At 41.0% G+C, this 26156-nt stretch overlaps 1 protein-coding gene across 19 annotated transcripts in view; it reads right to left on the reverse strand.

Annotated features, from left to right (window-relative positions):
* Nucleotides 1-26156, reverse strand: part of PPARG (peroxisome proliferator activated receptor gamma) — a 218285-nt gene that overhangs the window by 108072 nt on the left and 84057 nt on the right. For 17 of the 19 annotated variants that reach the window (XM_044933433.2, XM_044933436.2, XM_044933439.2 and 14 more), the window contains 3 exon segments: nt 20908-21046; nt 15256-15455; nt 3616-4066 (listed from right to left, as the gene is read on the reverse strand). In XM_044933433.2, coding sequence (XP_044789368.1) covers nt 3616-4066; nt 15256-15455; nt 20908-21046 — 790 coding nt within the window. 19 annotated transcript variants of the gene reach the window in all.

A 26156-nucleotide genomic window follows, 5' to 3' on the forward strand; every position in this document is an offset into this window, starting at 1 on the left:
AACTGAATAAATGATTTTAAAAATAATCTAGTTTGTGTGTCATGGGGAGTATATGGCATTTTTCTAGATGAAATTATACTGTCCTCTCATGTGCCCATAAAACAACATTGCTCAGGTTCAAAAAGCCCTGAATTACCATGATTATTTCTTGCCTAAACCTTTCCTGGATAGAAACCAAGCATGTTGGAATGGCTTATTTCAAGTGCCTCCCTTAATATCTGTGGTAGGAATGAGTATAAACCGGCACAAACTTTATGGAAAAACTATCTGGCAACAATGAAACAAAAGATTTAAAAATGTTCATGGCCATCTACTCAGCAATTCTACTTCTTGTAATTTATAGAGTGAGAAAATGATCTGAAATGTTAACAGAAATTTACACGTAAGAAGAATCACTGCAGTAGAATTTAGAACATGTTTTCCATAATTTTCTATAACATAAATCAGCCATAATTTGCTCTTATAATATAAAGCAACCTATACATAAGTAGCAGAGAAGGCAATGGCACCCCACACCAGTACTCTTGCCTGGAGAATCCCAGGGACGGGGGAGCCTGGTGGGCTGCCGTCTATGGGGTCGCACAGAGTCGGACACGACTGAAGTGACTTGGCATAGCATAGCATACATAAGTAGGGAGATGATTTAGCATGTAATGTTCTTTTATGAAATGAAATATGTTACAGTCATTAAAAATGATAGCATACATTAGAGAAATGCCAATCAAAACCACAATGAGGTACTACCTCGGAGTAGTCAGAATGGCCATCATTAAAAATCTACAAGTAACAAATACTGAAGAGGGTGCAGAGAACAGGGAGCCCTCCTGCACTGTTGGTGAGAATGTAAGTGGGTGCAGCCGCTATGGAAAACAGTATGGGTTCCTCAAAAAACTAAAAATAGAGTTGCCACATGATTCAGCAATCCCACTCCTGGGCATGTATCCAGATAAAGCTCTAATTCAAAAAGATACGTGCGCCCCTATGCTCACAGCAGCACTATTCACAACAAGAAACGACCTAAACGTCCAGTCGACAGATGAGCGGATGGAGAGGCTGCGGTTCATATTTACCATGGAATTATGCGTCACAAAAAAGAGTGAAACAATGCCATTTGCGGCAACACCACTACAACTAGAGATCATCATAAAAGTGAAGAGAAGCAGAAGGACGAATACCGTATGATGTCACTTACACGTGAAATCTAAAATACGACACAAATGAAACTGTCTGTGAGACAGAGAGAGACTCACAGATATAGATCATAGACTTTGGGTTGCCAAGAAAGGCAGGAGATGGGGAGGGATGGAGTGGGAGGCTGGAGTTGGCAGACGTAAGCTAGTACCTAAAGAATGGACAGACAGCAGGTCCTACTCTATAGCACAGGGAACCATGGTCAGTATCCTGTGGCAAATCATGATGCAGAAGAGTAAAAAAGGAATAATATACACACACACTCAGCTGAGTCATTTTGCTATACAGCAGAAATGAACACGACGTTGTACGTCAGCTATACTTCAATTAAAACAAATTTTAAACAGCAGCATACATATATGCCAGCACACGCACAGAAACGTTTTGGTAGGAGAAACAGACCTTTGTTAATCCTATTTTATTTTGAGGATTCGGAGCTTTACTTTTCACTTACACCTTTCTTTGAATCAAAAAATGACCATATATTACTCTTATTTTTAAAATTAAGAAAAATATTAAGAGTGTTAATGACATGAGAAATGATTAGGTGAAAAAAGAAATATAAAGATGGCCCATGTCCTACTCTTTGTGAGCTGATGGATTGTAGCCGCTAGGCTCCTCTGTCCGTGGGATTCTCCAGGCAAGAATACTGGAGTGGGTTGCCATTTCCTACCCCAGTGGCTCTTTCCCACCCAGGGATTGAACCTGCGCCTCCTGCATTGCAGGCAGATTCTTTACCATTGAGCTATTGGGGAAGCCCATAAACATGGTATATATAGTATAATTAGGAAAAATCTTAGAAATAGATCACATGTTAATAATTATATTTCTGTATTTCAATAAAGATAAAATGGGCCTTAAAATATTAGCTAAACAATACCAACTTGTTTTCTAACCTGGTTGTTCAAAATTGAATCTTTTTCTCCCAATGGACCTAACATAAACTGGAATCTCATTCTTTGTTGAATGAATCACAGATTCCAGAGATTCAAGGGTCAACTGAAGAAATAGATATCAATACACGTAGGATAACATAGTTTTGCTATTATTAAACATCACATGACAAAGGGCTTGTGGTGTCAGAGTTAGTCTGCACTGTGCTGTAATCTGTTGCTCCCTGGTCATGAAAAGTGGGCTGCCATTGTAGACGTGGAGCCACCTAGATGACCTCGGTTCATCATCCTGACTCCATCTTTGCTGTCTGGGAGATTCTGGCCAAGTTACTGAATCTTTCACGGCTTTGGTTTCCTCATTTGCAAAAGAGTATTTACCTCATTGGGGTTGTGAGAATTAAATGAATGTGTGTGAAGTGGTTAGAAAACTTCCTGCACACAGTAAGTACTCAGTAAGTACTCGCTACTTACTCTTCTCATGACTGATACACTGTGCATCTGATCTCAGAAGCACTCTGCTCTCGAGTAACTGGACCACAAAAGACTACAGGGTGGGCCTTGCTCTTTGCAACATGCTGTCTAATCCACACAACTTACATCTAAAGGACCACTGTCCCCCTACACATCAGTTTTCATGCACAGGGAGTATTCTGCACCCACAAAAAACTTCGCCCAAAGTCCATCTCAGCAATGAAAACTGGTTATCTAAAGACAATTTTTATATAGAGAGATGACACTAAAACTTTCTTCTACTCAAGTTGGAAGCCATGAGGTGCCAATGAAAGTAGCATGTGGTTTAAAACCTGGCTTTCGGAGTTGGTTACTTAGATCATGCCCTTGCAAGGCCAAAAGCACAATGAATGCCTAAATAACTCAATTTACTTCTCCGCTGGGTGTTCTCTGGTTCGGACTGCATTCTTGATCACAGCCAACCACCTCACCAAGGTACTGTCAGGGGAGTCGTCAGAGGACTCCACACGGGAGAGGAGGCAGACGTGTGCCCTTTGATCCCTGAACCTGCGAAAGCGATTCAAAGTAACACCTCGCTGATGGTGGGGCTGGACCATAATCTAACCACACACACACAGTGGTGCTTTCTCTATGCAAGTGAGCATCGTCTCACAAAGTTATACATGGCATTACTTAAATGAAGAATAGACTGGCCTTCTGGAAAGGAACAGAAAAAGACAAGGAAAAAGGAAATAAAGAGGGAAAAAAAAAAAAAGGGAGAAGAGGGCATTTGTCTTCCATGTTTGGATTTGACCAGAAAAAAAATTTTTTTCAAAATAAAGGAAAAGCACCTGAGTTACCCACAGCCGTCAGAGAGGAAATCAATTGATATTCTTTCTCAGTATGTCTCGTGGGTAGCGACACTCCCAGGGCATTATCCCACTGGCACTCTCTGTGTGGAAAGTGCAGTAAGTGCAGAGAGAAAAGGCGCAAAGCCTCACGCGAAGGCAAGTCGACATTCATTCAGCCATCCCAGCCCCACCCCACCCTCGTTCACGGAAAACCGGAAGCAGCAGCTTACCTCCACTGAGAATAATGACAGCTATAAATATTGCTAAGTCGCTGTCATCTAATTCCAGTGCGTTGAACTTCACAGCAAACTCGAACTTGGGCTCCATAAAGTCACCAAAGGGCTTTCGCAGGCTCTTTAGAAACTCCCTTGTCATGAATCCTTGGCCCTCAGATATGAGGACCCCATCCTTATTCATCAAGGAGGCCAGCATCGTGTAAATGATCTCGTGCACGCCGTATTTTAGGAGAGTTACTTGGTCGTTCAAGTCAAGGTTCACAAAGCCGGGGATATTCTTGGCGTACTCTGTGATCTCCTGCACGGCTTCCACGGAGCGAAACTGACACCCCTGGAAGATGCGGATGGCCACCTCTTTGCTGGGCTCCTGCAGGGGACTGATGTGCTTGAACTTGATTTTATCTTCTCCCATCATTAAGGAGTTCATGTCATAGATAACAAACGGCTGCAAAGAAAAATGGGAGAAAGTGGCTGAGTTGGAAATTTCTCATTCACGGTCAACACCATCCCAGTTTCTTCACAGACACTTGCTTTGCTAACGAAAATCTTTCAAGTTGAAAACACTGAACAATGAGAAAATACTCATGTCTTGATTAATCCTCCACGTTGTCTTCTGGAACCAAACATATTTCACCAACATTGGTGATATGATACCACAACCGGTGACTCGCCAGTAGCTCCAATTCCTTTGTTTGGAAGGTCTTTGTTGTTGATTTAAAAAATGATGCAAAAATCTACTGTTTTATTCCAGCTTTCAATGGGATACATTTTTAACCTTCTTTCAATAAAAAAATTATTTCAGCAACTCAGGGTTGAATAGACCCACTTGGACATAAAGTAATCTTGCAGTTTTAGATAAAATCCTCTCAGAGCTTAAATGAAACATAATGTGTATGTAAACGATACTTAACTATAGAAAAATCAGTCTGAAAGCAGACTAAAAACACTGAGTCAAGAAAATGTCTGTTTCTTTCTTTCCTCTTTTTTTTTTTTTTTAATGCTCTGGAAGCAATCTGTTTCAGAAAGAGCAGCTGCATAAGGCCTATGGGCAAACACTGCAAAAGTGGCAAATTAAAAAAAGGTTGGAACTTATTTTTCAAAGTATCTGTCCTTAAGGGTCAAGAATCAATAAAACTCGTTTATCAGTTATTCAGTTTTGCAATAGGCTGCTAGCAAAAGCCTGTTGGGTTTGTCCATGAAGTAATCTTTCTCTCTCATTTCCTTGTATAGATTTAACCAGAGGTTTGTGGTCCTTGTGAAATTCTCAAGGCTACCCTGAATAAGTGACCACAATTATATATATACACACACATGTATATACCTACTCAACTCTGTGAGGAGCTACCCCTCAATTCTAGTCATGTGTTTTACTCAGAAGCAAGGAATGAGAGTTGAGGGTATCTGGCTTCCAGCTTTGGTTCTGTGGTTAACTCTGTGACTTTAGAAAAGTCATTTATCTTTCCTAGCCCTCGAATTTCTCATCTGAAGTGGATTGCATAGATTTCCAACTCTTCTCGTGAGGATATGCTAGTTGCATTCCTTGGAAGTAGTGTCTGTGATATGTGTGTGTGTGTGTGTGTGTATCTGTGTGAGTGTGCACATACACATACATGTCCACTGAATATGAAGTCTCTGATGTACTAAAAATAAAGCTTCTTTTGAAAAGCTTTATTGTGAGACATTGAGAATTCTCTCCTCTTTGGCAAGAGGAAGCAGACACAATGAGAGCCAGCAGTAGCCAGCTTCAAGAGCCACTGGTTCAGACAGTCTAAACTATTAATCTCTACAGTAGTCTAAGATTGTTATCAAACTTTTTTGGAGGAGGGGCAAGCCACATGTCTTGCAGGATTTTAGTTCCCTGACCAGGGACTGAACCTGGGCCCAAGCAGTGAAAGCACTAACCATTGGCTCACCAGGGAATTCCCTTCACCAAACTATTAAGTCTATTCTGCACTGAAGGAAATAACACTAATCTAAGTAGATTCCCAAACTTGCCACTTATTTCAACAACATTCGCTGGAGTTATTCCAGAAATTGCTACTTTTTTTTAACCAAAAAAATTCACTTCAATTGTATTGTTTAGCAAATACAAAACCGCAAAGTAGGACAGATGAGAGGAACCCAAGAGTAAGCTCGCCTGGTGACTCAAGTCTTCAAGTAAGCCAAGAACGAATAGTTCATACTGCTTGGAGGCATTCTGCTTTTTTCTCTACTTCAGACCTGTATTATTAACAGGAGGGGGAGAAAAAAAAGGACAGAGTAGATGGACACTCTCTTCAGTTAACATGCGTCGAGTTTTTCCAGAACGCCAGATTCTGATGCTGCCAAACATTAGCCTTTACAGAACCTAGGAGAAGGTGGTTTCTGATCTCAAAGAGTTCTGTGGCCCATTTTCATTTACGCTACCAAGAGGCTGGCTTTCTTTACTGCTATGAGAAATCTGAGGGCATCTGAAGAGCCCACCTGCACCTGTACAAACACAAATGACAAGGATATAAAGTCATCAGCTCTTCACGTGTGGGAGGACAGTACCTCATCTGCCCAGCTTCTGGATGACCTCAGTCCCTCAGCTTCTTGGCACAGAATGGACGCATAACATTCTCCCACCTCCATGTAAGCAATTTCTCTGGAACTATGCCCTGATAAATCATCCTGTGACTCTTCCCCCTCGACTTCCCCTGTCCCCTCATATAAAGCCCCAGGTTCCTGTTTTTGAAACTCTGTGATAGTTGCACAGAAGGCACAAAACCCTGCTACTTTTCTCTCCCAATTTAACAACAATGTGACTTGGTAACCCCTTGGCAATCGACGTTGGTCAGGATTTCCTGGCAGTAAACACTCAAGGACAGAGAAAGGAATCAGCAGCCCCCACCGTCATGCCAAACCATTCCAGCTTTTTTCTTTTTTTAAAAAAGATCCCTTCAGCATTTTCAAAATGTTGAGTTGGCAGAGGATTCTGGGTACGGACATGCAAATGAATCCCAGGTGGGTTTCTTTGTTTTTCCTCATCATAGCTGATGTTGCCTTTTTTTTTTGCACTTTTTAAGTCTGCATAGATCCTTTCAGCTCCCGTGTGGATCTATCAAGCTTCAGGAGTGATCCAGATGTGATCTGCCCGGGCTTTCTTTGCCACCCATTCACCAATTATTAGACTGCAAACAGTTAACGTGCACATTTTTAAAAAATTAATGAATTAATTTATTTGGCTGCACTGGGTCTTAGTTGCGGCATGCAGGATCTCGTTCCCTGACCAGGGATTGAACCCAGGCCCCCTGCATGGGGAGTGCACAGTCTTAGCCACTGGACCACCAGGGAAGTCCCAACCCACACACTTTACATTGGGATTCCTCATACAGAAACAGCAGAAGATGGTGGCTCGCCAGGTTTACAGATGGCTGAACTCTGAAAACCACGAGGGGAATTTGGCCTGTGGAGTTTATCTTGAATCAATGACTTAATATTATATTTCTGGTAAAACGTTCCACACAAAATGTCCTTCACTTGCACGTTTCTGTCTTTTCTACAAAGCCTTATATGCTCTACTAGCTTGCACGGTATCGTCTCATGATCTGCCATTGTCAGAGGAACCATATCCTCTTCAGATTTGGTTTTAATGGTTTTACACTTCTAATTTGGGGCTAACAATGTATTTATCTTCAGACACTGTATCAAATGGCTAGATAAGCATCTCTTCTTAACAGGAAAGAATGCTTAACTACATCTAGGACATTATCAGGGTGAGATCCAGGCTTTGTGGGGCCTGAAATGTACGTGACTGTTGAGTACATTTACAACAACTGTTGGGTTCAGTAATACAGATTATAAGAACAAATAGCTCAGGCCCTTCCCTGAGCACTGGAAGGGGCTCTATACAAGGGAAGAGGCCCTGAGGCTTCATTAGCTTCATGGTGAATCAGCCTCTGGCTGTTAGAAATGCTTGCACTTCTACAGACCACAAAAAGGTCAGGATGCAATGAAGAAAATTGCACTTGAACACAATGTTCCTCCAGGGGAACATGATTTCAGAAAGAGGAAGCTAGTTTTCTTTGGAGAGATACAGCAAATGTAATATATGTTGATATATTTTGATTTCCAAAAATGGCTCCACATATCAAAACTGGGATGGAGTTAAGGGCACTGTTTTTATAGATAATTAAAATTAGTTCTAGAACTATTGCATACCTCCTATGTATAACACAAAGATCACAGGAAAAGCTGGCTTATTAATGAAGACAAAGTAGAGTAATAAAAGTTTGCTTTTTTGAATGGACAGATAGAATAATACTGTTTCTTAGCAGTCGAACATCAGCATTTTAATGTATGAGTTATTTCAGTGACTATAGACGAATGCTTTAAATTTACAGCTCGTTTTGAAAAATAAAATGGGAACCTAAGAAAGACAAATGAAAAAATCAACTGAGAAAGCAGGGATTATTCTGGTGATGGGTTTCCCAGGTGGCTCAGTGGTAAAGAATCCGCCTGCCAATGCAGAAGACGCAGGTTCGATCCCTGGGTCGGGAAGATCCCCTGGAGAAGGAAATGGCAACCCACTTCAGTATCCTTGCCTGGGAAATGCCAAGGACAGAGGAGCCTGGCTGGCTACAGTCTATGCGGTGGCAAAGAGTTGGACATGACTTAGCGACTAAACAACAGTAGCAACAATTCTGATGATATCTCCAAGTTGGGAAACTGAAATTAGTGAAGTAGACAACTCTACACTCTCACAATCACTTGGTAACCGCATCAGAGTTATAACTGGCCTGGAAAAATGGTGATCTTAGTTTAGATCCTGGTGGTCTTAGGTTTCTTGACAGATTAGAGCAAAGCCTCAAGGAAGAAAAGTGAATTCTTAGGGCTTTGTCTTCTTCATCTTCTCCTTCCTTTTTATACTTCTGACCTTCGTCCTCTGAGGCACACATGGTTCTCCTCAATTATTGGCTCCAGTGGGTGAATGTTAATCCAGATAGCATTGGTTGGGTTTCCTCAATTTCTTCCTGGTTTCTCCTCTGTCATTCCTATTTCCCTCTTGTGGAGAACCACTGGCTGTAGAGAACTAACAGGTAGGTCTTTAGGAATAATCTGCAGCATCATTCTCTAACTAGGAATGAATAAACTGAAGCTAAGAGACTTTGTAAAGTCAAACAGCTATTTATAGCAAACCCTAAACCAGATCCCCTCACTCATGACTAATTCTTTTCTCTTTCTGCTACTTTCTACATGACTTCTCCACTTTTGCTTTTTTAACATAAAATGACAGTTCTGGGAGGAACTGGGGCTTCTAAACTCATCTATGCTGGGGTCTTGGCACAGGGTCTTTGAACTCTTACTTCCTAGAGATGCCATTTAAGTGCTAAAGACTGAGGGCAAGAGGAGGGGGCGACAGAGGCTGAGATGATTGGATGACATCACTGACCCAATGGACGTGAGTCTAAGCAAACTCTGGGAGATGGTGAAGGACAGGGAAGCCTGGCGGGCTACAGTCCATGGGGACTCAGCAACTGAACAACAACGTGGGATCGAAGTTAAGTTTGAAAGTCTTGCCGGTGTATCTCGTTTTCCTGCCATCATTTAAAGATTTAACACAAAAACTTAATAGGAGGAATTGTTCACAGTTTAATGACCCAGCACATACCCTCATCTCTTAAAGAAACATCTATGGCTGACCAAAATGTTACTCAGCTGGCAAACAAGCATACTGACCAACTAGGTCTAATTATTAAAGATGAAACAAATAAAAATAAAAATGCTTTTCTTGGAGATCCAACCAGTCCATTCTGAAGGAGATCAGCCCTGGGATTTCTTTGGAAGGAATGATGCTAAAACTGAAACTCCAGTACTTTGGCCACCTCATGCGAAGAGTTGACTCATTGGAAAAGACTCTGATGCTGGGAGGGATTGGGGGCAAGAGGAGAAGGGGACGACAGAGGATGAGATGGCTGGATGGCATCAATGACTTGATGGACGTGAGTCTTAGTGAGCTCCGGGAGTTGGTGATGGACAGGGAGGCCTGCCGTGCTGCGATTCATGGGGTCGCAAAGAGTCGGACACGACTCAGCGACTGATCTGATCTGATCTGATATAGAATATTATCTTCTAAATTTATTGTCTAAAAGAAGGCCATTTGTTCAGATCTGTTATATCTTCAGTGATTCCTGACAGTACTGGAAATAAACTTATTTTTTAAATGTGACTCTATAGATTAATGATTCCAGGAGCCAAATTCCTTCAATAGTGATCAAAACAAAGCAGCACTACCATTCTGCTCCTTATTTATACTGCAGTTCCCAAGTCTCTTTTTCTCTGAGGGCCTGTCTGTCTGGTGTCGCCCTTCTCAGGGGAGCAAATTCTAGCTCACTCAGGGAAAGGGGGAGAGAGACCACATTTTGTTTAGCTGGTAAGCGTAGGATTTAAAAGGACAGATATCTTTCCAATAGTTTGAGTTACTATATTTGACGGCCTTTGTAAATTTTAGGATGCAAACATTTAAATGGGTACAGAACTGTGTTCACAACAGTTTATATTTCCATACTGGTTTTACTATTCCTTGGTCTCCTATTTCACACACTGTTTAGAAGAACCATTTTTATGATGGCACCAGTTTGCTCCTGCAATTATAAAAACAGTGACTCCACATATATGCATTATAAGCAGTGCGATGCTTCGGGACCCAAAGTCCAATACAGTATAAATAACAAGCTTTATTCCTTATTTGCAGACAGAGTGCAGCCAGGAGGGCCTCACCATCCCTCAGATATGGAGTGAAAAGCTGGCAGACACACCAAGGGTTTTTCTATTTATTGTTTTATGACAAACCATGGCACTGGAAATGGTTTTTGGAAAACCACTCTCTGTTTATTTTCATCAACAAACATGGGATCATGTGACAACCATACACCCAGTGTGATCATCACAGCAGGGTAACAGTCAAACACTGGGAACTTCCAAAGTCCATTCAGTTCTCAGGTTGCCTTCAGGAGACACAGCACCCTGGTTCTAGCATATTCGTGGTTTTAAGAGTTCTGTAGATTCTCTCAAAGAAGGGGTCTGGGCGGGAACAAGCCATTGACAGGAAACAGACCATGGGGAGAGTCAGTTCCATTTCTATCTGAGGGTGGCTCAAAGGTCCAGTGCTCCTCAAGTTTCTTCTCTGATGTCCCACATCCTGTGATTCCAATTCCCCATCTTCCCCTAAACCCAGAGCCTAAAGTTCCCAAATATTATTCTTTGAGGAAGGACAATGAAAGTGGGACCATTATATTCTAAAGGTATGACGTCTAAGTTTAAAAGATAGGAGGGGAGCCCCTCGTGGCCCACTGGTTAAGAATCCATCTTGCAAAGCTGGCAACACGGGTTCGAGCCCTGGTCAAGGGACTAAGATCCCACATGCCACGGGATAACTAAGCCCACATGCCACAGAATGTGCGCTGCAAGGAAAGATCTCTTGTGTTGCAACTAAGATCCGATGCAGCCAAATAAATAAATATTTCTTAAAAAAGGAGCATTTAATTGATCTGCTCATTTACTTGTTCTGCACAGTGCCAATGGCACCAGGGAATAAGAGACAGAGGAGAGTTGAGTGGGGAAGGGAGAAGCTCTGGTTTACCTGGAGGTAAATGCTGGAGCTGGGCCTGAAAGACTAGCAGGCGCTTCACCAATGAGACAGAACAGGCAATGGTTAAATGGAGCAGGAAGATAAATTTAAAGAAAGGCCTCTTCAGTAAAGCCATTTCCTTTCCCAAAGGTTCTGGGTAACTGGTTATCCACTATGCTGAGCAGCCTTCCCCCGGCTTGGCAGAACCCACCCTAATGACAACAGTTCCAGCGGGGTGTGCAGTGAGGCCCCACTCGCTCTCCTGCACCAGCCATGGCCCCTTTTCCAGGTCCCCCATCCTCTCAAGAGTCCGCACTTCTGCAAAACTTTTCCTATCAATGCAAATCTTCACTTTCAAAAGTCCTGGCCAAGAAGAGATAACATAACAGCCCTGAGATAGATGCTATCAAATGAATAACATGACCATGTAAGATAAAGAACAAATCTCAGGTCTCATTGGAAATCACATTCTGATTTTATTTTTTCCCTTTCCCATATTCCTCTCTGCACTATTTCTTTCCACTAGTACTTAATTTGATTTTGCAAGATAAGGAGAAAAGAGAGAGCCAAACAATTCAGTTTCAGTTTTGTGTAATCAGAGGGTGGATTATTCTAATTTGGCCCAGTCTCTCTTTCCTTCCCAGACCCTAACAAGAGGCAATTCTGCCTCCATCCAGATTTTAATGATGTCCAGGTTGGTGAGCAAATCTTGGGCTAAAGGCCTTCTGATTAAGTCCAGAATTTCAAAGGCCATAGGCAGCAGCTTTTAATTCAATTAAGCAAACACGTTTTGAGTAACCATTATAGACAAAGCACAGTCTTAGTTACTACAGGGGGAAGCCGATAATTAAGCATTTTATGGCACTTTCCCTTAAAATAGCTTAATACCTTCACTGCCCCCGCTGCCCCATGAAATCCCCTGGAGAAGGGAATGGAAACCCACTCCAGTATTCTTCCCTGGAGAACTGTATGGACAGAGGAGCCTGGCAGGCTGTAGTCCACGGGGTCATAAAGAGTCAGACACAACTGAGATACTAACATTAACATCCCATAAAGAGCCTTGGTTCCCTGGTAGCTCAGATGGTAAAGAATCTGCCTGCAATGCAGGAAACCCAGTTCAATCCCTGGGTCGGGAAGATGCCCTGGAGAAGGGAATGGCAACCCACTCCAGTATTCTTGCCTGGAGAATTTCATGGACAGAGGAGCCTGGCGGGTTACAGTCCATGGAGTCGTAAAGAGTCAGACAGGACTGAGCAACTAACACACAAAGAGCCTACAATTACCTTCATTTTAACTCAAAGATTTAGAGCCAAAGACTCAATTGCGGTGAGCACTGAAAGTGATTTATGGTGAACTGGGCTCTGGACTGCTCACAGTTAACACACAGTATGCTGGCCACTGGAAGTGTAAATTTAAAATCTTGACTACTGGAGAAAAAAATTTTTTTTTTAATGCTTTCCTCTTATCTTTCAGGGACTATTAAATTAATAGGACTTCCAGGGTGGATTGCAGGTCTGGATGGGGAGATAAAGAGAAGGTGAGAAAGTAGTTTCTGGAAACTGAATGGCCCGAGGCAAACTGTGAAGTAAACAGTGTGCTCAGGGCCCTCCCTGGTCACCAAGCCTCTCCCAGCTCAGGGTCTCCTGCCGGGCTCCTCGTCACTCATGGGCCTCTCAGAGAACCGGCACAAGCTGCCTTCCGCTGTTAACTCTATTTAGCCAGGCTGCTCGATTTTCTTGTTTCTCTAACCTTTAAATGAACACAGTTTACCTTCCATAGTAAAATCAGCTAGGCCGGGGCCATTCGTTTCTGTTTTGCTGTGCCCTCATTTTTTCATTTAAAGAATACATAGACTCCACTTTTTGTTGTTTACTCCCTAAGTCGTGTCTGACGCTTTTGAGACCCCCCATGGACTGTAGCCCACCAGGCTCCTCTGTCCACGGGATTCTCCAGGCAAGAATACTAGAGTGGTCTCTGCTGCTTCCTCCTCCAGGGGATTTTCCCGACGCATGGATTGAATCCAGGTCTCCTGCGTTGGCAGGTGGATTCTTAATCACGGAGCCACCAGGGAAGCCCTAGACTCAGCTTTATCATGACGTACAACCTGTTGCCTGCCCTATGGAAGACAGTAGCTCCTCGATAGAATTTGAGAAGAACGAAACAATACAAGGAAAATTTCCTGACTGTGAAGGTATTGGGGCAGCAGAACAAGGTGGGAAATTCCTGCTGTTCTAAACATTCATGAAAATAAACCATCACTTAGAATGTTTTCCCAAGGTGAAAATTCTTGGGAATTTCACACACAGTGTCTCTGTCAACTGGGCCATTGCTGGCCAACGGGCAGGACTGGCTTCTGGAAGGAGGACAAAAGAGGATAATACAAAAGAGGATAATAACAGCAGCTGCAAGGTAGTGTGGGTCTTGAACATAATGAATGTGCAAGACTTTTAAAAACCTGTAAGCAGCTGGATAGAGGTATAATACTGTTAGGGTACGACTGATCTCTCTGGCAGTCAAAAAACCCACTGCCCTTATTGACAGTTGGCTTTTTACGCAGCCAACTGTGTAACAAGTTTTCCTTTTCTATTAGCTGATTTTACTCTTATGGTATAGCTAAAAGAAAAAAAAAATAATAACGTCTTGAGATAGTCATCAAAATACAGTAACGGGTGATAAAACTTTCCCCCAAATAAAATTAAGTGGGGAAAGAGTTAAGCATTTCTGTTCATTTGTTCAGTAATTGCACACCTCTCCTGCAGGTGTTCATCTGAAAATAAATGACAGCATGAAAAGGCTTTCAAGGGTTGGGACAGTGTCTTCAGAATGTCCTGTGGTTCTTACTACCCTAGGAACCTACTTCATTGTATCAAAACCAGACCCTGCCTGTGAAAACCAGTCCAGAGACGGGATCCAGGTCACAGGTGAAGGTGATGGCAGGACTGGGGACAGAGTTCAGGCACAGTTACAGTTGTTTCAACATAATTCCCATGTGCTTTCCCAGCTTGTTATCAGGGAAGAATTCTACTTCTTGGAAAACGGACTCAACCTCCATTATCACCCACTCTAGGTTTCCTGAACAGGTCATCAATGCACCTGCTGATGTTTGAGAATCCCCTGTAGTAGCCCAGGCTGCTCAGAGCCTCTGAGAAGATAAAACTCATACACACAACACGAGGACAGGGCTCCCAGCTCCCTGGGAATAATAATCAAGACAGCGCTACAAGGAAAGAAAGGTGGTGTGATATCCGAAATATATTTTTATGCCCCACAGAGAACTTCTGAGAGATACTTGAGTAGTTCTGCACGATACAATCATGGGATCGACCACCTTTTCCAAACCTAGGTCAGGCCCTTCCCAGAGAAAAACAGGGCTGCTTGAAGGCCTACAAATGTGGTCAGTGACTTTGATGCCAAGAAAAGAAAAGATATGCATCCTGAAAGAGCGTGGTGGCATGAGGGAAGCCTGAGTTCATTTGTTCAAGTTAAGATGACCTGCTGCAGAGATGGACACAGCTTAGCAACTAAACCACCACCAAGATGACCTGTACCTTTCTATACTAGTCTCAAAAACTTTATTAGGAGAGCTTCAAGGAGTTTTTCCCTATTTAAAATAATGTTTACTTACTGTATCTGAAAACACTCTCTCTCCTCTATTTTAGACTCAGCCTGTGATAGGTACCAGCCAACCACAGAATGGTACTCTGTGTGTGTGTGTGTGTGTGTGTGTGTGTGTGTGCGCGCGCGCGCACACACACACACATGCATGGGTGCTTAGTTGCTCAGTCATGTCTGACTCTTGGCAACCCTATAGACTGTAGCCTACCAGGCTACTCTGTTCATGGGATTTCCCAGGCAAGAACACTGGAGTGGGTTGCCATCCCCTTCTCAGGGGATCTTCCCAACCCAGGGATTGAACTGAGTTCTCCTGCATGGCAGGTAGATTCTTTACCACATCTGTGCATCACATGGTAAGTCATTTACTCAAAGGGAAAACAACAACAAAACCCGGCCACCCCAAATGAAGACAGTAGAAGAGAACTAACTGATTTGTCTGTCGTCTTTCCCGTCAAGATCGCCCTCGCCTTTGCTTTGGTCAGCGGGAAGGACTTTATGTACGAGTCATACAAATGCTTTGCGAGGGCCCGGAGGTCAGCAGACTCTGGGTTCAGTTGGTCGATATCGCTGGAGATCTCCGCTAACAGCTTCTCCTTCTCGGCCTGTGGCATGCGCCCAAACCTGATGGCTACAGAAGAAGAGAAAGGGCAGGATGAATGAGTGCATTCCTGTATAGACATACATATATTCCTGTGTATATATATATACACACACACACACACGTCACAACTTCTTTACCCTTTCATCCATCAGTGGATACTTCGGCAGTTTCCATGTCTTAGCTATAATAAATCATGCTGCAATGAACATGAGAGGGGTGGCAAGTAAGTTAGGTTGAGTCTTATTAAAAATATTTTTGTCCTTTAACATCTAAGGGGTGAATTCGCAGTCATATCAGGCTTTTGACAATGAGTAAGGCTTCGTCTCATGGTCAGTTTTTCCACTTTTAACATGTTTATTTTGCAACAGCTGTAGCCTGTAAACGAGACTTGTATGAAAAATAACACTATTGCTTTACATATGACTGTTGCCAATAAGTTATGTTTTTCCACCTCTCTTTCTTGAGGGAAAAAAAATATGTGCATTTGGAGGTTTTGCAGGACTTGGCAATCATTTTATTTTCTAGCTCCTCTACAGTAAAACAAGGGGCAGTCTTATCACCACGATTAAGTAATTTTTAAGTTGGGGGTAACGTTTTTCAAACTATTTGGAGAGGACATTTAAACATTGTCCAGGTTTCTCTCCAAGGTCAAGATGAGCAAGATACTACAGCCTCATCTTCTGACTCTGAAGTCTTATGTGACATGGTTTAATTCATTTACTGAACACCCGTTTGATGGAAGATACCGGCTCAACAAACTGGACTAGGGGACACAAGGATGAAAAGGATGTGTATGGTAGATCCAAAACATAAAAGAGAGCCTACATATGCATGGATTATTCTCTCCCTCTCCTGTACTGCTTTCTACAAGCTTCTTCCTTTCCATCTAAGCAGGGTTTAAGGTTCTGACCCCTGAACAATCCACCTCATGCTCTTTCCTCCACCACTGAACTTACTGAAAGAGCTATTGTCCCTCACTGTCTTACTCTTTACCTCCCAACCCACTGCAACTGCTTCTTGGCCTTTTGGCTAGGATCAAGTGTACTAAGGGGGCTTCCCTGGTGGCTCAGTGGTGAAGAACTCGCCTGCTAATGCAGGAGAAGCAAGAGATGCAGGTTCAATCCCTAGATCGGGAAGATCCCCTGGAGGAGGAAATGGCAACCCACTCCAGTATTCCTGCCTGGAGAATCCCATGGATGGAGGAGTCTGGCAGGCTACAGTTCACTGGGTCGCAAAGAGTAGGACATGACTGAGTGACTGAGCGAACAGCACCACTGCAATCTAGCTTTTCCTCATTTAAATTCACCAAAACTTTGCTCTCAGAAAGGCCCCTACAGCTCCTCTAATGGTCACATCTAGGGGCCTGTTCTAAGTGCTCGTTCTGCTTGAGCTCCCCGGCTTCCTCCCAGCCCTTCACACTGCTGACCTTCTGCACCCTCTAATTTCAAAAGTTTCTCACACTGGTCTCTGCCTTTCTGGCTCCCCATATCTTTCTGTCTGCTATTTTCCAGAACTCCGTGACAGCCCCTCTTCCTTCATTTATATTCTGTTATTCCTAGTTCAAGTTTTCTCTCTAATGCAGAAAATGTGCTAAAGACTCCTGCCCTTTCTTCCCTGAGATTTGTATCCTTATTTTTCACTTCTTCCTGTGCCCCGTTGCCTGTGGATGCTGGATATTCTATAGGCGCCTCAAGTTAATGGCTCAGTCGTGTTTCTTTGCGACCCCATGGACTGTAACTCACCAGGCTCCTCTGTCCACAGGGTTTCCCAGGCAAGAATACTGGAGTGGGGTGCCATTCTCTTCTCCAGGGGAATCTTCCCAACTCCAGGATCAAACCTGGGTCTCCTGCAGGCAGATTCTTAACCATCTGAGCCATGATGTAATGAAACAGAAAATCAAACTTTTTATTTCCCCTTCAAATTGTCTCCTCTTCCTGTTTTCCTTTCTTGATTAACTCACTCTGTCACCCAAACTAAGCACCTTGAATAATCTCTGACAACCTCTCTCCCCTCGGACATGTGCATTCATTGGTCATGGCTGTGATGTTTCTTTCAATGCCGCCGCCTCTCGCCATGCCCAATGTCTGAGTTCACAGTATTACACTGGCCTCCTGATGGATTTCCCTGACTTTTCCCTCTCTAACTTCTCCTTTTTTACCGTTTTCAATAGTTTGGTTTTTGGCGATACAGGTCTGTTTGCTCCCTTGCTTTCTGAGAACGTGGTGCTTACACGAGAGGTTAAGAAGCTCACAGAAGAGAAAGAATGGGGAATCAGAAACTGGATGGAAGAGAAGGTGTTTGAGTTGGGCCTTCAACACTAGGTAGGATTTTGACAGGGAAGGAAGGGCACGGGAAGCAGAGCCCCAGAGGTGTTCTATCACTGGGTAATTTGCAGCAACAGCCAAGAATACGGCTTGTCTGAAATGTAAGTGGAAAAGCAGCAGTGGGAGAGGGAGGTGGAGGCTGGACTGTGGGCAGTAATGAACCCCTTGAAGGTGTGGGTACCACAGCCTCTGCCTTAGGACTTTTCACTCTGTTATATCTTCTGAAAGTTATTTGAATTTGGGGAGATTTCCCCCATACCACAAAGAAGACTGCAGAAACAAAAAGTAACATGTTGCAGTTTAAAGTCATTTGCCATTCGGGTTTTTCTTTTTCGCAACACACACTGGTGCTTCTGTTTGCGAGAAAGAAGAGAACTACCTTAAGATGGGAAGAGCCACAGAAACTTGTGAAACCATTTTTCTAGAATTTAACAAGATGCTAAGAAGGTATTTTAGGAGAAGGCAATGGCACCCCACTCCTGTACTCTTGCCTGGAAACTCCCATGGATGGAGGAGCCTGGTAGGCTGCAATCCATGGGGTCGCTAAGAGTCGGATACGACTGAGCGACTTCACTTTCACTTTCATGCATTGGAGAAGGAAATGGCAACCCACTCCAGTGTTCAAGCATCCCGGGGATGGGGGAGCCTGGTGGGCTGCTGTCTATGGGGTCACACAGAGTCGGACACAACTGAAGTGACTTAGCAGCAAGAAGGTATTTTGAAAGTTGTCAGCTTTTTTTTTTTTAATAAAAGAAAAAGGGCATCATTTATATACTACAACATCCTAATCAGTAAAGCGAGTGAAAGTCTAAGTGTTAGTTGCTCAGTTGTGTCTGACTCTGCGAACCCCATGGACTGTAGCTCACCAGGCAGAGCCAGTAGCCATTCCCTTCTCTGGGGGATCTTCCTGACCCAGGGACTGACCTGGGTCTCCCGCATTGCAGGCAGATTCTTTACCGTCTAAGCCAAAGATGCTTAATTCTGTAAAGCTAAGGTTTCACTAACTTTTCATATTTGTGAAAAATAAAACTTCTGTCTAAAGTGGATGGAATAGGGAAAACCTAGCTGTTTTCTGTGCAGCCCTTTTCCATTAAAAAAAAAACCCTGAAAAGGGATTTTCTTAGTCATGTTTGCAATCCTGTAAATGCTAAAGTATGATCTTTGATACCATGATATTTAATTTCTTTCCTTTTTCACCTTTGTAAGAATTAACTGAACACTCTCTACAAGGCTGCTCCTCTCTCTAAATAGAGTAAGCTAATGGTCACAAGAAGGCAAAAGATGACCTAATTATCATGCTTATGATAGCTTTGACTTTTCTGGAAAGAGAAAATTATACCATCAATACTATAAAAGTTGCATTTTAAATTATTTGCCTATAAACAACAAGCAATAGGAGATATACTTTACATGAATGTGTGCAAGCAACAGAAAATATATTGTACCTCAATACGAAAAGTGACAATTTTTAAAGGACAAAAAGTAAATATAATTGAAAGCAAAACTGGCATCTTTTCCTAAGTGGTATTTATAACAATGACCTCAAAGTCAAAGATTCCTTCATAAAGATAAAATAAATTTACTGCAACATGATCACATCACCTAAAATGTAATCCTTCAACTGAAAATGTACCCTTGCTTTACGAAGTCTGAAATAAAAAGGAAATTGGTAGAATTAAACCAGCAAATTATCCTGCAATTAATGACTGAAGTTGTATAGACAGCAGATGTAATCAATTGTTAGGAAAGTTGAACCAAACTTCTATCCTGTCTAATATAGTTGGTAGAACTAATCAAAATACATTCTTGCCTTTAGAGGAAATGACCCCGTATTAACGATACAAATATAATTTTGTAAACCATTTTTAAAGGGTAGAAGACCTATTCAATTAGTGATTCCCAAATATCTTGATTGTTGCTGTTAAAAAAAAAATCTGCATGATGGAACAAAAATTTAACTTTCACAGATGCTGTTGAGTCCTCATAGATGATGGCTGACTTCAAATATTATATCTTCTTACCAGATAAGTTTTGAGAGAGGAAAAGGTAAAAGAAAGAAAAATAGGGCATATGATGACATTAGACTTCAGATTTAATTCGATTACTTGGGCATTTTATCAATATATCTCTAAGCCCATAATAACTTTTGAAAGAATTGATGAATACTTGACAAATATAATACTACCTAGTTACATCAAAAATTTGTTTTGTGAGCCAGTCAACCAATGAGAGCCAAATGTCGATTAAGAGCTATTTCTTCAAACAGGGCTATGTCCCATAATTGTACTGAGTTAGTTCTACAGTTCATGAAAACATGGGTCTTCAAGAGTCCTGCCCTTAAGCTGACACTCCTAATTATAAGCTTCACTTAAGATACAGGTTCAAAAAAGTAGAATGTTTTACTCTCCTATTGAAGTTTTGTGAAACTTTTAAAAATACTTGCTTAATCCACAAATTGTATGCTGTACAAAGTCTAGGATAGGGTTCCGCTCATTTCTGCATAGCAAAGAGAAAAAAAGGACATATATCTATGTCTGATATACCACTAAAGTTCCATATCCATAAATCAGAATTTTCTTTACATTTAAAGTAGAAACTAATGTTTATAAAATAGATATCTAGTAATAATCTGCTGTATAGCACAGGGAACTTTGTGCAATACTCTGAATGGCCTATTTGGGAAAAGAATCTTTAAAAAAAAAAAAGTGGATAAATGCATATGTGTAACTGAGTCACCTTGCTATACACCTGAAACTAACCCAGCTTTGTAAATCAACTATGCTCCTATAAAATTAAAAAAAAGTAGAAACTATTTACACATATAATTCTATTTTTAATACTATTAAAGCAACACAAAAAATTAATCACAACTCTCACATTACATGTGTTTCAGAACACTACAGTAACTTTCATTACCGCTCAGACTTCCCAGTCTTTTCTCCCATCGTGGCAAATGCCCAACTACAAGAGAGAAGGATTCACACTTAAAGCTGAACAACTCTGACCTAATTGAGAAATGCTTTATTGGCATGCAGTCTTCTGAAATCTGGTGATCTGTGGGAAAACTGAACACGTTTTCAGCCATGGCCCTCAGGTCTACGGGTCTAGAAGCCATGATGAGAAGCATCGAGTGCGGGCACAAAGTGCTCACTTACCATTATGAGACATCCCCACAGCCAGGCACTTCTGAAACCGACAGTACTGACATTTATTTCTACTTTTCTTGTGGATCCGACAGTTAAGATCACACCTATCATAAATAAGTTTCAATCTGATTGTCCTCCTGAAGAAACCCTACAAAGGAATATGGGCGGGGCAGAAAAGAAGCAAGTGTTAAGTGTTTGTGACGATGGCTTGAAGCCACACGGGCCTGAGTATTAGATACTGTAGGCTCTTGACACATTCCATCAGTGCTGACTTAGACAAATCACTTAACCTCTCTTGGTCTTCTCTGCTATAAACTAAAGAAACAGAGGATCTCCAGTGTTCCTTTTCTAGCTCTTAGTGACCACAACCCACTGATGTCATTCAGTGCGTCTTGGCCCCACATCTGGATTTCAGCAAGCTCTAAGAAGTGCTCTGGATTTAATGTAATGCAAATAAAACACCATGTAATCAGTTCAGTCTCTCTGTAAATCATTCCAGCAGCATGCCCTAACCTTATAATTGTGCTAAGCAGTTTGGCAAACTTAGAGTCATTTCATTCTAAAACATGAGCAAGGCCAATAAAAATCCACATGTGGGTAATTTTTTTTGGAATTCTCTATGTTGCATAATTTCCTACAAAATTGGTTTCATTTATTTATGCATTTGAAAGAGTGTTCCATAACCACTGTAGCCTAAAAACAGAGATAATAGAAAATAACAGGAGAAGTAGTATATACGTTCTCAGAAACTTGACTGCTATCTCTAAATAGCAAACATGTCAATTTGAGGCTGAATTCTGCTATGTTTATTTTTGAAAGACCTGAAAAAATTCTAACAAGAAATGTTTTCTAACTCCATTTTGTTGTTGTTGAGAATATTCCTACTCATTTCTATTGCATTCATTCTCATGAAACCCACTTTTTAATTCTTTCAAATTTATCTGGCCCTGTTTGAATACAAAAAGCACTGAATTAGGATTGATTCTACCACTGACATGCATTTTGACTTTCTCCAGATTTCTACCTTGAACTCTAGACAAGTATGTTCAGCTGTTTACTTGACAACTTCACTTGGAAATCGAACATTATCTCTAACCCAGCACGACCACCACTGAAGTCCTGGTCATACCCTATAAGCTTACCTCACTGCAACTTTCTCCATCTTAGCTGTCACAACTCCAGCCCTGAAGGCACTCTCATCTTCCTTCTCTCACGTGGAAAGCTCATGCTCCAAATATACAATTGCCTGTTTCCCTCACTGCTTTCAAGCTGTGTTAACATTTCAACGTCTTAATGAGGCTTATCTACCTTATTCAATACTGTGGCCTGTCCCTGTCCCCACCCCTCATCGGCAATTCTTGCTCTCCTTTATTCTACTCTTACCTGTCATCTCCCCGCTCCATTAGCAGTTATGACTTCCTAATGTGCCACATAATTTAGTTATTTATGTTTATTTTCTGCCCCTCCCTCACTGCTCAACTATAATTCTGAGCTCCCTGGGGACAGGGCTAACCCTTAATCCAAACACTAACAATAGTTCCCCATTAAAATATTTTGTTGAATAAATATGTGTCGTTTAACTTCCTTTCTGAGCCATCTCTGATATTTTGAGATTCTAAACTATGACTGAGATACTACAAGGTCATTGGCACACTTTTTTCCTTTCAGGTTTTGAAGCTATCTTATTAAATGTAATAATTACAAACAGGAAATGCATGTAACTGTGAAACATAATGGGCTTCCCTGCTGGCTCAGCTGGTAAAGAATCTACCTGCAATGCAGGAGACTTGGGTTCTATCCCTGGGTTGGGAAGATCCCCTGAAGAAGGGAATGGCTACCCACTCCAGTATTGTGACCTGGATAATCCCACGGACAGAGGAGCCTGGCGGGTGACAATCCATGGGGTCACAAAGAGTCGGACACGACTGAGTGATTTTCACTATAAAACACAGTAAGATAATTATCACATGTGAGCCCATTATGCAACTCAAGATTTAAAATCATAACCAGCCATGTGCATGCACTTATGTGTTCTTCCCTTATCCAACTGTTGGTCCTGTGGCTGCTTGACAATATAATCATAACCCTAATTTTGAGCTTATCATTTCCCTGACCTTTTAAAAACACACAGCTTTACCATACAGCCTATAAACTAAATAATACATTACTTAGGTATGCTTGATTGAGGGCTTTATTGAGTAGTATCATACTACATATAGATTTTGCAAAGAGATTTTCCTCTCTATGGCTTACCATCCTTGAAGAATATTATTTCAGTCTTTTTATTTTTTTAACTTGTAAACCTTTTCATTTTGCTCTCATTCTTGAAAGAGTCACAGGGTACTCAGTTTTTCCTCTTAACAGTCTGGATTCCATTGGCTCTATGCTTTCATTGTTTCTGTTGAGATGTCTGTTGTCAACTGACTTAGCCTGCACTTAATTCTCTTTGTTTTTTGTACTCTGCAGTTTTACCGTAGTGTGTCTAGCCATGGATTTCTTTATCTTCTTGGACATTTTCTTCATCACGGTTTCACTTGTTCATTGGTTCTTGTACTCCATAGGTGTTAACACTTTCTTTTCAAGCCTTTCATATTTCTGAATTTCTCTTTTATATTTTTAATCTTCTTGCCATTAATGTTGATCACAAAGGTAAACATCAGAACAGCCAAATAAGATGGAAAAAAAGACTTTTGCAATGGCAAAAGTAAGGAAAAGCAAACATTTCTCACCAAAGTTCATCAGTGAGAAGAGTTCTGTGTATTACTCTTCATTAGTAATGAAGACATATTTTTAATATTCAAAGGTCCTATGAATTCTTCAAGAAGTAAAAGAGGCTTCAAATTCTAGCAGATTCCAGGTGGGATATGTTCTTTAAAACATTGTTGGTTTCTTTCTTAATAACTTCTTTGCGCATATCTTTCGGTTTGGTAATCCTTTCTTTTGCTGTGTCCAGTATGCTATTTAACCCTTGCATAGAATTTTTATTTCAATTATCATATTTTTCACTTTTAGAAGTTTCACTTATTTTCAAGGCTGTTGGTCATTCTTGATAGTCTATTATTGTTCATTCATTGCTGTGATTCTGCCCTCTATCTTTAAACAACTCATGCACAGCTGCATGTTCTGGACCAGGCAGTTCCAATATCTGCATTCTTGGGTAGGGGTGGAGAAGTTTGTTTACTTGTTTACCTCTGATGGATGTCATCAAGCTAGCTGCCTATTTATGTGCTTGCTGATATTTTATTTTATTTTTTTTAATTTTATTTTATTTTTAAATTTTACATAATTGTATTAGTTTTGCCAAATATCAAAATGAATCCGCCACAGGTATACATGTGTTCCCCATCCTGATTTTATTTTGAAGTCATTTCTTGACCTTAAACTGTGAGAATCCTACAGGGTAAAAATTGGGAATTCCTTCCTCCAAAGAGAATTTGAAGAGCCTTCTTTTGGAAGTCAGGAGTGCCACTGACTTATGACTATTTCAGACTCTCCTGGGAATTCTGGCTTAACTCAGAAGCTGGGCATCTATCATGAGGAAACTCTGCCCCTCCAAGCGTGCCGCAGCTGCAGTTCAAGACCTAGGATTGTTTGCTTGTTTGGCTACTCATGTTTAGGCGGGCTTTCCCTACCTCTTGTGAGGTCAGCAATATCTCAAAGGATATGTCCTGTGCAGGGTATGGTGGAAAGGTAAACCTCTTTAATTCTCAGAGGGTTCTAAGACGCTTTGAATATTTACAAGGCATTTTCCCCCTGACTGAGTCACAGAAGGCTAAAGTAGAGAACTGTTGCCACTGTTAAATACTGTTGAGAAATCTTGCTTTGATTTTTGCCATTGGGTCATATATATTTTCATGATATCTTTGGCTGCTTCTCTGAGCTTCACTTTTAAAACCCAATACTAGTAGTTGAAAATGCTGCTCGGCTATCTGACGGGTCCCAGAGTACTCACTTTTTTTTGGCATGGTTGGAGATGAAGACTTTTTAATAAAATAACTGTGTTTTTTAAGTTTAATGTTTATAATGTGATTTGTTTTTTGTTTTGACCCCTATGATGTCTTTCAAAGAGTATAACATTTTTTGTAATGATTCCAATGTTAAAGGATCATCATTCTGTATATCACATATGCACTGACCATACACATAAAATCTTGAACTAAATATATACAAACCCCAGCACGAGCTTGGAACTGCTTTTACTTAAAAAAAATTTTTTAAGACTAAGTTCATGATAACCAACCATTTTCTTGTCATCTGACTTTTTCAAGAAACCTAGAGAGGAAGATACAAGGCTCTCATTTAGTGTTTTTTGTAAAAATTATTTCTTTACTTGATGAATGAAGCAGGCTCCCCCCAAATTTTCTTCATTGCCAAGAAAGAAACACTCATTTTTATTATGTCAGTGTCCAAAAATGAAGTGCCATTTCAACAGTTCACTGTTCTGATCACCATGAAGTCTATGAACTGGTGTGATGGAGATGCATCAGTCACCGTAAATTGCTTTGTGTATATTTTTATTATAAAATCTTCATACTTGCTTGTGAGAACATAAAGCTTGCTTATTTCTTCCTTAAAACATTTTCTCCAACCTCTCCTTCATTGCTTTGTTAGTAACAAAACCTCAGGTACAATGAGACCTGAGTGGTATTTAAATTTTACAACGAGATTAAATGCCCTGTGTCAGACCTGCAGTCAGCTTTAGTATGATATGGCCCGCAGAGGCTGAATCAATGAGCTGCCACTGGTGCATGGGAATATACTAAAAACTCTTCCTGAGGCAGGAATACAAAAATACATAGAAATATAAAAATAGATTATACTGTATTGTATGGTAGTGTTTCCTTGTATCTTTACTAAGTCTATGGTTCTAAAATGATCTTTCACTACAGACACAAAAATATTATGAAACCTATTAGGGAAAAAAATAAATGTCCAATTTATAAGCAATCAATGTCAGCTTTGCAAGTTCTAAAATATATGAATCTTTCATTAGTTACAGGTTATATATTACCTAAGTCAGTAATATTAGTAACTGAAGAATCTATCACTGTTTTCCTGTAATCCAAACATTTTTTTCCTGTCTGAACTTTGGCAAGGGTCACCAACATAAACCTGTTCCATTGGTATGTAGATATGTTTAAGGAGATCTACTGACAGCCATCTTGAGCAATATAGCTATTTTTTTTTCTATTGTAAATTAGTTTGTAGGTTTGTGGTCAACTGTATTTTAATTATGGGTATATCCCACATTCTACTGA

The sequence above is a fragment of the Bubalus bubalis genome, chromosome 21, assembly GCF_019923935.1.
Source record: "Bubalus bubalis isolate 160015118507 breed Murrah chromosome 21, NDDB_SH_1, whole genome shotgun sequence".
Classification (NCBI taxonomy): domain Eukaryota; kingdom Metazoa; phylum Chordata; class Mammalia; order Artiodactyla; family Bovidae; genus Bubalus; species Bubalus bubalis.